Source organism: Phoenix dactylifera, chromosome 6, assembly GCF_009389715.1.
Source record: "Phoenix dactylifera cultivar Barhee BC4 chromosome 6, palm_55x_up_171113_PBpolish2nd_filt_p, whole genome shotgun sequence".
Lineage (NCBI taxonomy): Eukaryota > Viridiplantae > Streptophyta > Magnoliopsida > Arecales > Arecaceae > Phoenix > Phoenix dactylifera.
This window is the reverse complement of record NC_052397.1, coordinates 16,425,360-16,439,095: the sequence shown is the minus strand read 5'-3', so window position 1 is coordinate 16,439,095 and position 13,736 is coordinate 16,425,360. Positions and strand designations below refer to the sequence as shown.

General features: G+C 41.6%; 1 protein-coding gene across 1 annotated transcript; it reads left to right on the top strand.

Moving 5' to 3' along the window:
- The first annotated feature begins 392 nt into the window (after window positions 1-392).
- LOC103707594 (SCARECROW-LIKE protein 7) lies at window positions 393-4,176 on the top strand. The gene has a single exon (XM_008792136.4). The coding sequence runs from the start codon at window positions 1,898-1,900 to the stop codon at window positions 3,785-3,787; it is 1,890 nt and encodes a 629-aa protein (XP_008790358.1). The 5' UTR covers window positions 393-1,897; the 3' UTR covers window positions 3,788-4,176.
- Window positions 4,177-13,736: the final 9,560 nt, after the last annotated feature.

Here is a 13,736-nt window from a genome sequence, read left to right as displayed (position 1 = left end):
CATTGAAATCGACTCACGTGAGAAGCACCTGCGATTTATAAGCAAAAGAATTAATAGTTCATGCGATGGTATGCACCTAAAAGGAAGTATTTGATAGGCAGGGGAGTCCACATTCAATGTGGAAAGCGACGGTGCAGATAGGTCTGCAGGACACATTGGATGCCTCGAAAGGACACAAGCCAAGATAGCAAGCTCGCACGAGCTAACCACATCATATTAACAAGGTTGCAATAAAGCTGAAATCCTTCTCCTTTTTTTTAAAATTATGATTGTGATTATGAATATTATTATGATTATGATTATGATAGCGGGAGGGTGTAGCCCATTAAACCAGAAAAAATTACAATGTACAAGAGAAAAGAGACACACATAGTTCTTCCAAATAAAATCTTTAGAATAATGGGCCACATAAGATGCCACACAATCTGCAACACTATTCGTCTTCCTATAGACATATGTAGTCCGATAGAATGAGCACTAGCCCAAAATACTGCATATGTTATGGAGCAGCCGGACCTACATGCTGCCAATCTCTGACCCTGAATCCACTTGATCATAGCGGCAGAGCCTCTCTCCAAGAGAATGTTGTCTGCACTCAACACATGTTTTGTATAGGTGATGCCGTCTCATGCTGCTATAAGCTCATTATCCATCACGAACTAATCAAAAATCCGTTGGTCCCCAACCGTCACGAATCTGGCCTTCTGATCTCGGATTACAAATTTCGCACTACTGTTACTCCCTCCCACAGAGGTGGGAGCTGAAATCCTTCCTTAGTAGCTCATTTTCAACACTATAATTCGTGGACTATGTACAAACGCACTTTCTATAGCCTTGCAACATTAAAAAGAAAAGTTATTTTACCAGCCTAAACAAGCTTTTATATTTACTCTTATAGTTGGATTTTTTTTTGAAAATAAAATTGTGGTTATTACGGTGACAAAATATAACAGCAACAGTGGGTAGCCATGACTATAGCGGGACAATGATTAACGATTTATGTGCTCGTACGCATCCACAGTGGTCGCCTCCATCCACACTTCTTTAACGGCCCGTCAACTAAGCCCAGTGCTACGCTCCAATGGCGACTCACGTGACCCGTGTGACATGGTTAATTGGTTCCCTCCCTGGGGCCCAACAAGGAGCGCAGAGTGGCTGCCGCTGGACTCGGTAACATCATCTTTAAACCAATCCCCATTCCACGTGTCGAGTCAAATTGCGGTTGGTGTCTATTCCAGTGGGGACCACACAGCAGACCCACCACGTCATGCATGGCGCACCCATCGTCCCAGTGCTCCCGACTCCACTCTGCCCTCTCCGCTCCCCATCTTTCCTCCAAAATTAGCACCACCACTTCTACGGCCAGAGCGAACGTAACATAAATGAGGGAGAGAATAGAGCTGTGGCCCCTTCCCTCCCTTTTATCGTCTCTTCCGGGCTCTTCTCTCCGCACTTTTGGACAAATTTCGCACCCCATCTAATTTCTTTTGCGTTCTTTCCTTGCATAGCTAATTTTCTTTCCCCACTTTGGGTGGTGGGCTCCTGTAGACCCCACCTCCGTATGCCTGCCTTTTAATTTTCCCCCTCTCCTCCGCGCTCCTCGAGAAGCCTCCCCAGTCCCCAGTCCCCAGTCTCACCACCGCGCTCTCTCATCCTTTCTTTTAAAAAGCCCACGGCTCCCCAACCCTCAAAGCCTTCCACTCTCTCCCTCAAAGTACCGACTCCAAGCTGCTGTTGCCTGCCAGCACATACACTGACATACCTTCCATCACCAAGACCTCTCTATCTGGGCCTCAGTGCTCTCATGTGAGCAGAAGAACAAGCAGCTGGAAATACTTTCCGAGGCCAGAGAAGGTGGTAAGAGAGGAGAAGAGAAATAGAGTAGCGGGTGGAGAGAATGGCTTACATGTGCGCTGATAGCGGCAACTTGATGGCCATCGCCCAGCAAGTCATCCAGCAGAAGCAGCAACAACAGCAGCAACGGCAGCAGCAACAGCAGAACGTCGCTGCTTCCGTTAACCCACCGCCGTGGGGGGCCCACCACCACCCTCCCATCCCCGAACATTTTCCCTTCGTCCTCCCCGACTCCGCCACCTTCCCGGACCCATTCGCCTCCGACTCCGGCCCCGGTTCGGTGCTCGGCTTCAATCCCCCGGTCCACCTCGACCATGGCCCCTTCCGGCTCTCCGACTTCGGCTCCTCCGCCTCCGCCGCCGCCGCCATCGCGGGGGACTTTGACTCCGACGAGTGGATGGAGAGCTTCATCGGGGGGTCGCCGGCGGAGAGCTCCGATCTGATGAGCGACGCCTGGCAGGGCGGTGGGGCGGCCGTCGCGGCGGAGCTCCCGCCCTTGTTCGCTGACCCCTTTGCCGCCTGCTCCGCCGCCGCCATCAGCGTCCCCTCGCCCGCCTCCACTTCCGATCTCAACCGCGTCGTTTTCTCCGACCCGGTCAAGATCTCTCCCCCGCCTCTGGCTCCCCACCAGGCGATAGCCGTTCCTACGCCAAATCCGCCGCCGCAGCAGGTTCAGCTCCAAGCCTTGTCCTTCGATCCGCCCCCGCCGGCCCAACCGAAGAACGATGCCGTGTTCCGAGATCCGGCGGCGGCGGCGGAGAGCAACTCCCCTTCGCCGTCCCCGCCGCTGCTCCAAGCCCTCCTCGAGTGCGCCCGGATCGCCGACTCCGAACCGGATCTGGCTGCCAAGTCCCTGGTCAAGATCCGGGAGTCGGCGTCCGACCTCGGCGATCCGACGGAGCGGGTCGCCTTCTACTTCGCGGAGGCCCTCTGCAGCCGCCTCGCCGCCGCCGCCGCCGCCGGAGGTGCTCATCTGAAGGATCGCTCCTCTCCACCGCCTTCGTCGTCGTACGATTCCTCGCCGGAGGACTTCACCCTATGCTACAAAGCCCTCAACGACGCGTGCCCTTACTCCAAGTTCGCCCACCTCACCGCGAACCAGGCGATCCTGGAGGCCACCGAGTCGGCGTCCCGGATCCACATCATCGACTTCGGGATCGTCCAGGGAGTTCAGTGGGCGGCGCTCCTCCAGGCCCTTGCCACCCGCCCCGCGGGAAAGCCGGCCAAGATTCGGATCTCCGGCATCCCCGCCCTGGCGCTCGGCGACTCCCCTGCGGCCTCCCTCGTCGCCACCGGCAACCGCCTGCGCCACTTCGCCGCCCTCCTCGACCTGGACTTCGAGTTCGAGGCGGTCCTCACCCCGATCCCGGAGCTCACCGAGTCGACGTTCCGGATCGAGCCGGGCGAGTCCGTGGCGGTCAACTTCATGCTCCAGCTCTACACCTTACTGGGCGAGTCGACCGAGCCGGTCGAGCGAGTACTCCGGCTCGCGAAGTCGCTCGGGCCGGCCGTTGTGACGCTGGGGGAGTACGAAGCGAGCCTGAACCGGTCTGGGTTCGCGGAGCGGTTCGGGACGGCGCTGGCGTACTACGCGGCGGTGTTCGAGTCGCTCGAGCCGGCTTTGGACCGGGAGTCGCCGGAGCGGGTCCGGGTGGAGCGGCTCCTGCTGGGTCGTCGGATCCGAGCGGCGGTGGGGCCCGGGGAGGGGGCGAAGCGGAGGGATAGGATGGAGGGGATGGAGGAATGGACGGCCATGATGGGGCGATGCGGGTTGGGCCCCAAGGTGTTGAGCAACTACGCGGTGAGCCAAGCGAAGCTTCTCCTCTGGAATTATGACTACAGCTCCCAGTACAGGCTCTTGGATTCCCCGCCGGGTTTCCTCTCGCTCGCCTGGGAGGACCGCCCCCTCCTCACGGTTTCCTCGTGGCGCTGACGACGATGTAAGCAGTTGAAAATTGAAGTGGGGGGATTTTAGAGAGAAGAATGTTTTTGTGTTGTTCCCAAAATCTCCACTCTTATGCTCTTCTTTCTTTTTAGTTTAATTGAAGTATTGATATATGTGAGAAAGTTAGGCTTGGTAATGGTGGCGTTATGGGAAGTCAAGTCACCACAACCATTTGTGGACTGATTGCTTGGTGTGCTGCGGCGCTAATTGCTTGTTGATTTAGACTTGCTGTTTTGGGGGTTTTAGTGGTTTAGTGTGAAAGGTTATAATACGTCTGATTGTAAAGATGAAAAGAGACGTTACATCTATTACGAGTAGTCTTTTTGACTTGATTCGATTCATCTATAAAGTATTAAAAAGTAAAGAAAGTTGATTTAGAGTTCTGACTGCCATCATTGTGACAATATTACAAAAACTGGCTTTATGTTATCTTGCTAATTAATCTTTGATTAGAGCTAAGTGCTTGCCGGTTGGGGAAAAAGCAAATGTTGCTGTTGAAAGGAGATGATATCAAGTGGTTGGTGGCAGCTGGGTCCTTTTGATCTTGCAATTTTTGTAGTTGTGAATGGGGAATCAAATTATATTTAACTTGGAAGCGAGGTGGAAGTATAATGGAAGTAGGTATCAAGTCTCAGCTTGGAAAGAGATAGAGAGAGATCGGTTGTAACAATCTACAATCTCATCCAAAATAATTAGTAAAAAAATATTATTTAAATTTTTTAATTTTATATAAATATTTAAAATTTTAAATATATTCGTATTATAGTGTTTTTTAATCCACATAGATCATGGGTCGGGCTCGCTCTAATACTATTTACCAGAATTCAAAATTTTATCTAAAATAGCTAGTTATAATGTATTTTTTGAGTTTTTTTTTACTATATAAATTATTGATATGGGGCTAAATATGCAAGTTCTCACAGCGATTAATTCCGGTGTTATAAGCACCAAGTATGGAGGTTTGTTGTAATGGTGATGTGAGCTTGCTAATAGGGAAGTGTGGGGATTTCTAACCCCTTCTGCCTTCGTTGAGCAGAAAAGGGCTGCAAGAGAAATGAGACAAGCTTATCTCGGGATGCAGGTACGGCTGTGATAATATTATCCATCTGGACGCTTTTATTCATGCGAGCTGGTCACTTTTTAGATGTTAGCATAAAACCCACAGGCAATTGCAATTCCAGAGTTCATGAGAAGAAGAACATCTTCTTCGCAATGCTTTGATCCTAGAGTTCAAGCAAATTGTTGCCACTGTTTTTTCCTCCTCCACTCCCCCTCCTTTCATTGGGTGCTCAATCTAACTTCTTTTGCCTTTTATTTTTTTTCAATCCGTCTTTCTCTGGAAAAAAAGAAAAAAAAAATCTTAGACGATTCCATTCAACCATCTCCATCAGATAACTTACTAAATTCTTCTCTCTTTTTTTCAGTAATGGACAACATAAAAAGAGAATAGGAAGAAATCCATATATTAAGTTCCCTTCATTCATAGCTATAAAGAAAAATCTCATTGATTCATACAACAACATAAAAACTAATAATAGATGATATTTGTGTGCTGAGTTTGTGAGGTGATAAAAGAAAAATACCATATTTTTAGTTAATTGATTAAACTATGTTATTCCTGAAATTACATGAAGAAGTACATCATGACTGGGTCCGTAACTATAGCTGTTGTGAGAATCTGTGCGGGCGTGTATTTAGTTCCACATCGGTTATTCGCTAGGTAGATCTTGGGTACTTATAGGATCAAGTAATCCAAATAATAACTTCCGACTAGTTATTTTGGATGAGCTTCTGGGTTGTTACAATAGCTTTTCCTTCTCTCTCAAAAAAAAAAAAAAAACTTAAATATAACACATTTTTTTGGTATCAGCGCAACTAGCAGTAGATAAAATCAGAACTTTGCAATAGTCTGAGGTCTTAAATGTCGAAAAAGAAAACAGAGCTTTTTGATGCAACTGAAACATTTCTCGCACAGACATTGTTTAAAGCTGAGTGTCCAAGGGAACATTTCGTAAGCTCATCTGGAAGGGCAAACTACGGTCCGGGTTGAAACATCTATTAACTTAACGTGCCGTACCTTGAGTCGTTCGCAAGCATTCGGCTGGCATTTACTCATGTTGTGAAGAAATCGTACGTGCATGGGGGTTTTGTACTGTGTGAGTTTTTTTTTTCTTTTTGGGTACGATCTTGGGGTGGGTGATTTGAAGGAAGGGAGGAAGCGTAGGGGAAGCAAGCCTAGATCTTAGGCTTGGGCTCCTCCGACATTTATACGATGTGAGAACTCTTTGATGAGTAGTACAAGAATTGGAAAACGTGTCAACTGCACAATTACTTGATCTTAAATGATGTCCGCAACTTTTTAATGAGCAACAACGAGGGGAGCAAGCAAAATAAATTTTGAAAAAAATAAATTTATTTTAGATAATTAATAAGTTTTTATTTTTAATAAAAAAAATTGAATATATTTCTCCTGAATATTAAAATTTGCATGAAGACCTTTCCAACATTGATATTTGCATGTATACCCTTATAAAATATTTATTTTATATGTATATATTTTATTTTTCTTTTTTTGCATATATGCCCATTCCATTTAATGCGGTTAAGAAATTAACGGTTTAAAATTCAAAATGACTGTAATATCCTTAATAGATAAATGTGCAAAAGATATATTTGATAAGGATATATATGTAAATAATACTTTGCGACAGCAGACAAGTAAATATCAATTTGGAGAGCATTTGTGCAAATTTTAATATTGAGAGGAAAATTTATGCAAAAATCTAAGAATTTTTTAAATATATTAAATTATACGGATACCCTCTAAAATTACTATTTTCATGTATATCCTTATAAATATTTTTTTTTGCATGTTTATCCATTAATAGTATTTTCGTCATTTTAATTTTAATCCGCTAAATTCTTAACGGGGTTAAATGGCATGAGCATACATACAAAACAAGTATTTGATGGGGGTATACATACAAATATCAATTTTAAAAGGGTATTCATGCAAATTCTAATATTTAGGAGGGTATGTACGAAAAAAATCCAAAAATAAATGCATAGAACAAGTAGGGCTGATAAGATATAATTAATATGTATTGGATTTTGAGATATTTTAATTATTTTATGAAAACGAAATTATTTTTCATATTTATATATATTTATAGAATACAAATGGATAAAATATTAATTGTAGGGAAAAGAAGCAAGCTTATTTGGTATCATGAATCCATTCCATTAAAATGGTGGAAGGAAAATAGACCGGGTCTCTGTAAATATCCTCACCGATTGCAAACTTGGATATCCTCAAATGTAGTACAAAATTAGATTTAACTTCGAATCCAATCCAGTATTGTTCTAAAAATTGATTACTTCATGTTTTAATTGCTAGATGATAAATGGAGCAGAGATAATCTTCAAATAATTAGTCCAAGAAGAACTTATCCAGCAAACTGAAATGAGTACAAATGCGTCGAGACTCTAGCACTTAGGAAGCTCAGCGCTCGTTTATACCGCACCATATCATTCTAATTAGTAAATACTCACAAGTAAAGTATATGGTTGTCATTTTAGCTACTATGTCAAGCAATCTACTCGTTGGTTCAGAAAGGAGTTTGAACCTTCAAGGCGTGACTTTTGCAACATAGAGACGTAACCCAAAGCCACATCATTCATCTTCGATGGCAAGTAGTTTTTATTATTTTAGAAGATATTTATGAGCTTTTCAGTGTGATATACAGTGCATGGGGTTCAAAAGAAGAACCGCTTGATGAACATAATACCACATTCTGTGGTGCAAAAGTTGAACCGTTAAGGATTCCATTTCATCGCAGAACGGCCCCATTTACACTGCAGCTGCGTCTCAATGATAGCCTTGCAGCCAATGCGAGACTGACGATAGCAGTGTAGGCGAGGGAGGGACCTGCGAAGGTATGGCTTCGTCATTAAAGACTATGATCCTAGACTGGTGGCAGCAGAAGAACGACGAATCTTTGACGCGTTTGTTGTATGTGCCAAACTCAGAACTATATGGGAGGGTATTTTCTATACGAGATGAATGCTGAGCGCAGACAGCATCCTTCTCGAGAAGGACTCGATCATAGTGATCGAGTGGGTTGGCACTGCTGAGGAGAGGCTGTTGCTACACAATATTTGTAGCCTACTAAGAAAGTATGACTTCCTACCAGACCATACATGTTTTCATAGAGGCAAACGATGCTGCTGACTGGATTGCCTTTTTTGCTGCTCATCACGCTGAAGGATTCATCCAGACGGACTATGTATATGTGTCGGAGCCCATGAGTACTTTCTTATTTTCTAACTTTGTAGGCTGTATTCACAACCATTTAAGCTGCCGTTATATATATATATATATATATATATATATATATATATATATATATATATATATATATATATATATATATATATATATATATATATATATATATATGCGACCGTGACGGAAAGAGACGATCGTTAAGTTATTTTTCTTCTTCGAGTTGGGCCCCGCCGCACGTATTTCCAGAAGACTGCCGCGAACCCGGACCAAGTTTTATACCTGTAAACGTTCCGAGAAATACCAGGGAGATGGGGACCGGGTGTTTCTCGAGGATTTTATCTTTTTAAATCACCAACGGATGCTTGAATCCCTGCCCAACGGTCGAGTGGTCCCGAGTGCTGCCATGTTGCGCTGGGAATGGTTTGCCACGAGTCACTGTCACGTGTGAGGGAGATTTTTCTTCTGCGCAAAAACTTGACAACAATTAAACACGCTTTTCTACACTCTTCACGTGTATATGGGCCCCATAGCGTCTCCTCCCCAAGTGGAATTACTTTTTTAAATCAAGGCGGAGATAATTTTCCTTTATTATTTATGAGATCATATTCAATGTATAGAATGAAAATATAGAATTTTTAGGAATATTATTTATATTTATAGAGTTTTTGATCTCTTTATTTATGAGAACTACAGGATCTACCCCGTTGTGGCTGGGTAATGCATGACGTGACTACACCCTATGGTAATTTATTATAGAGAAAAAATCTCTATTGTTTGAATGGACTTTCTATCCACTGTATTTTGGTTTAATTAGCTCCACTTTTTTGTCACTCTACTATTTTTAAGGGCAACCCGGCCAGGCTGAATTCAAGATGAATATAGTTATGTTAGTGGAGGCTATTCTCTGCTTCAAGATATTCGAACTATGGTGAGCAATAGAGTGGCTTTTCAGACCAAGCATCTATTCAAGAAGGCAAATAGGGTCACAGATTGGATAGCTTGGCCAGTCACTCCGAAGACATTCTGTGGGTTGGAGAGAAAAAGTTGTATTTGTACCAGATATGTTTCGTTCTAATTAGATATATCAGGTGGTGATAACCACCACAATAGAATTTATTATCGGATTCAAGATATTCTTTATAGGCAGGGCTGGCCCAACTCTAAGGCAGTCCTTAAGGCCCTGGGCCAAAAAAAAAAAAAGAAAAAAACCGCAGCATCTTGTAGAGCTACAGTAAAAGTAAAACAGTGAAAGCTACGAGCTACCGATTATCTTAGCAATACGCTTCTTTCCATAGCTCGACGTGACTCTGAGGTACAAATAATCCGTCCTCGGACGGCGACAGTGGATTAATTGGTGTTTTCTTCTTGGACATAGCATTATATCAGGTTCGCGTTAGATAAAGAGCGGAACAAGAACATATTAAAGGACAAAGGACATACAGCCTTTTATATATAAAAAAGAGTGCAAACTACAATTCCATTCAATTATTCAGTTTTTTTCCTTATTTCTTTAAGAAAGACAACTCACGAGAATCAGCAATATATTATTCATTTGAGCTCCGGTCTGATTTATGAATAATGATGTTGCGGAAAAGATTCATATCCAATCAAAACATAAATTTTTATATTATATATATATGAATTATATAAAAAATTTGCCAATTAAAAAAGTAATATCTATATGCAATATTCAAATTACAATAAAGCAATCCACCATAGTGCCAAGTTCTTCCTCTACGGCGAGTTCATTTAACTGCATGAGGTGGCCCAAGTTGCGGAGTGGCCAGAAGAATCCAGCTGCTTCTTATGTCTCCTCCTCCTTCTCTTTGAGATTCCCTCCACTTTTTCTCCATTGCATATTCCATGTGGTTATTGAAGAAAAGAAAAATAAAATTGTTTTTTAAAAATGAAAAACTATAACAACCACCTAAAAAATTGCAAAACAAAAACCAAAACTAAAGTAAAGAATTTTTACATATAAATATTAAAGTAAAGAAATTATCCATAATACATATATTCAAAACTAATAACCCCATCATTTAACAAACTCAATAATTTAAAATAATAATACAACCAACAAACAAACATAATAGACTAAGTAAAATGAGACCAACTACATTAAAAAAAAGAAGCATAGTGATAAATTTTTCAATACAACAGAATTTTGGTGAATATTTTAATCCTTCTATTTTACCTTCATCAATCCACAATTATATCATGCTTAAGAAAGAGAGAAAAAATATATAAAAAATAAGCTCGATTAATAGGATGGTTGATAATATAATTTACAATTATTGATTTAAAGTTTCTAATTTTATTAATATCGAGAAAGATTCTATAAATTATCTTATCAACAAAAGAGTCATCTTCACTGTTATCTTCTTAAGTTTCTAATTTAGATTTACACTAAATGTAAAAAAAAAAATAATGATAATAATTATTGAGTATTTTTATTTCAGGTTCAGTTTTGAATCAGGTTCGGATTGAAAAATTCACTAAAATAAATACTGAAATCAAACAGTATTTGATCAGGTGTTTTGGTACAGAACTACATAATTTGATGGCTCCAGGTAATAAAATAATTTGATCAATTGCACAAACTTTTCTCTGAGTTATTTTTTGTATGTGTTTCATTTGTTATGCGGACCTGTCAGGATAATCCAATCTTATTAGGGTTTTATTATGCTCGGCGCCCTCATTCACCAACCCAAAGACATGAGCGCCCTTTTTATAAATTTGGTAATTTTGACATGATTAGGGTCGCCTAGAATATGCAAAATATTTCAATGGAGCTTACTTGGAGAGGCAATTAATATTATGTGAGGATCCGTGCGGGCGTGTGTTTAGTCCTACATTGATTATTCGCTGGGCAGATCTTCGGTACTTATACAAGATCAAGGAATCCAAATAATACTTTCCGGCTAGCCATTTTGGGTGCGGTCCTGGGTTGTTACAAGTGGTATCAGAGCCAGCGGCACGGGTTCGATTTCTAGGATAAGCGATAAAAAAACTCCCTTGCTATGGGAGGGAATTGTTGGCGGAGGCTGGTGTGGGCAAAATCAGCAGGGCTCGCTTGCTGGGGGATTGTTGGCAGAGGCCGGTGTGGGCCAAATCAGCAGGGCTCGCTCGCGGCGGAAGCCGGTGGGTGCCAAATCGCAATCGAACGCTGGGGGGCGCTTGGGATGGTCGGTTTAAAAGACCATGGTTAAGCATTCAGTATCACTTGCGGGTTTTAGTGAGATGGCAGCGCCTACGGCCCTAACAATGGTATCAGAGCAGATCCGACCTATAACCTATGTGGATTGGGGGACACTGCAGCACGGATCCATTAGGGCTGACCACGAGCCAATCGTAGTGTTTGTGATTAGATTTAAATAAATTTGAACCCTTAGCCTGACGAGGTTAATGCTAGGGCTTGAACAGGGGGAGTATGTGAGGATCCGTGTGGGCGTGTATTTAGTCCAAATCGGTTATTCGCTGGGTAGATCTTGGGTACTTATACAGGATCAAGAAATCCAAATAATAACTTCCGGCTAGCCATTTTGGATGAGATTCTGGGTTGTTACATATTTCTCATTGAGTTGTATCAAGTTAGGATAATAACATAAAATCTTGATTTATATTCCACATAGTCTAATTTGACTCTCATGACTCATAATTTATTAAATTTGTAAAACTTAAGCTCAACCAATCCAGCCCAATCTATTCAATTTAGTTCAACTCATAATAACTCAAGAAAACTCTTGATAACTTATTTCCAAAATAAATTAAATAATTAGAACTAAGATGTACAATAGAATTTTACTAGCATAACTCCAGTCTGGTGGACACTATAATTCATGACCAATTTGTTAAAATCTTTAGAATTTAAAAAAATTATGTACGATAATTAGAATTAGGAAAATAATAATATACAATATTTAGAGATACTTCCTCATCTTTAAAATTTTCAAACTGGCCCTTGAAGTTTTCAAATCGGCCCTCTCCACCTTCTCGAGTCTGCCTCCTCCAGCAGCGAGGCCCAGACCAAGGAGTTGGCCTTCGATGAGGTAGCAAGGAAGGTCGGCGAGGCTTTAAATGTCCAAAAGGGGGAGGTTTTTATGGCGGGCTCAAAGAAACTTAGGCAAGAGAATCGGAGAGCTTTTACGGGCCAGTTCCATTATTTTGGAGAGAAACTTAGCCACGATCATCAACTAGATTCGAGAGGGTCCAAAGAATAATAATTGTGTCCACCCTTAGCTTCGAAATATCTTAATAATGGTGAGGGATGGAGGGGTCTTGCAGGCTAACCATGTTTTCTGTGAAGTTAATGGGCCCGCGAACTAGGTGGGTGCTCATGTAGCCAATCACTCGGATAGTACCATGTGGACTGGAGATGGAGAGTTGCATCTGACACTCCGAGATATTTTGTTTTTTAATTTTATTGGGTGCATATATATTCGTCTATTATCCATCCGCTTTAGCAAAATAAATAAATAAATAAATAAATAATAAAAAGAAAACCACAAGAGCGGAAGGCCGTGATGGTTTATTAGAATTTATCATGGAATTTACCAGCTTTTTTGAGATTGGATAAAGCGAAAGCATGTAGAGACTTGAGTCGGAGAAAGTGTAAGAGTTTAAATGAATAGCAATAGGAGTGATCCGAATTGGCAAATTTTTTCGCTATATCACACCTCGAATCTAGAGTATAACATATGCCGTATATATGTATGGCAGATCATACAAGCATAAAATGCTATATACTATATTAAAACAATAATAAGTTTTAAAATTTTATTTAAATATTTTTTACAAAAAATTTAATATGACATAAATAAATATATGCTAACTATTTATTTAAATTAAATTAAATATTTTAATTAGTCTGAATAGTCTAACTCAAGATTTAGCTCGTTGGTGTCTTTATTTGGTGACGGATCGGGCCAACAGGCCGGCCTAGCGTGTGGCTGGGCCTCATAGTAGCAATGAATAAGTTTAAGAGAATAGTAATAGGAGTGATGTGACTTGACAAATCCTCCCTCCCTACAACCCTCCCCTCATCCTATTGCTTTCTTTTCTCCTCCCATTTGCTATCCTCTCCCTCGTTCTCTCTCCTGTTATTCTTCTCATGTCTCTTCTCTCTCTCTCTCTCTCTCTCTCTCTCTCTCTCTCTCTCTCTCTCTCTCTCTCTCTCTCTCTCTCTCTCTCTTTTTCTTCTCTTTTTTTAACTTTTATATCGACAACTCACATTAGTCTCATATAAATATTACCATTAAAGATGAGAGACAAAATATTCTACAGAAATAAAAAAACATATACAAAATGGGTCCAAAATATTTCTTCAAAATGGTGAGCAGTAAATAAGGCCATCCAATTAACAGTTTGATTCGCCTCTCGGAACACATGCACAACTTGATAGGCATTGCAATTCCTCAGCAGCCTCTAGATATCATTTAGAAATGGATGATCAAAAACCCCTGACCTCTTTTATAGAATCCGCTTAATCATTTTTACTAAATTACCCTCCAAGATGATGTGCCCAACCTCTAGAACTCGTTTTGCATAGAAGACTCTCTCTTATGCGGCTCCGAGCTCCGCTCCACCAACTAAAGTCTCAAAGGTTTACCACCTCCCACATAAAGGTCGGATTGAAGCAGCGGAAATTAG

What these genes read in the sequence shown, in the direction of transcription:
- LOC103707594 (XM_008792136.4), top strand. Translation starts at nt 1,898, where the DNA reads ATGGCTTACATGTGCGCTGATAGCGGCAACTTGATGGCCATCGCCCAG.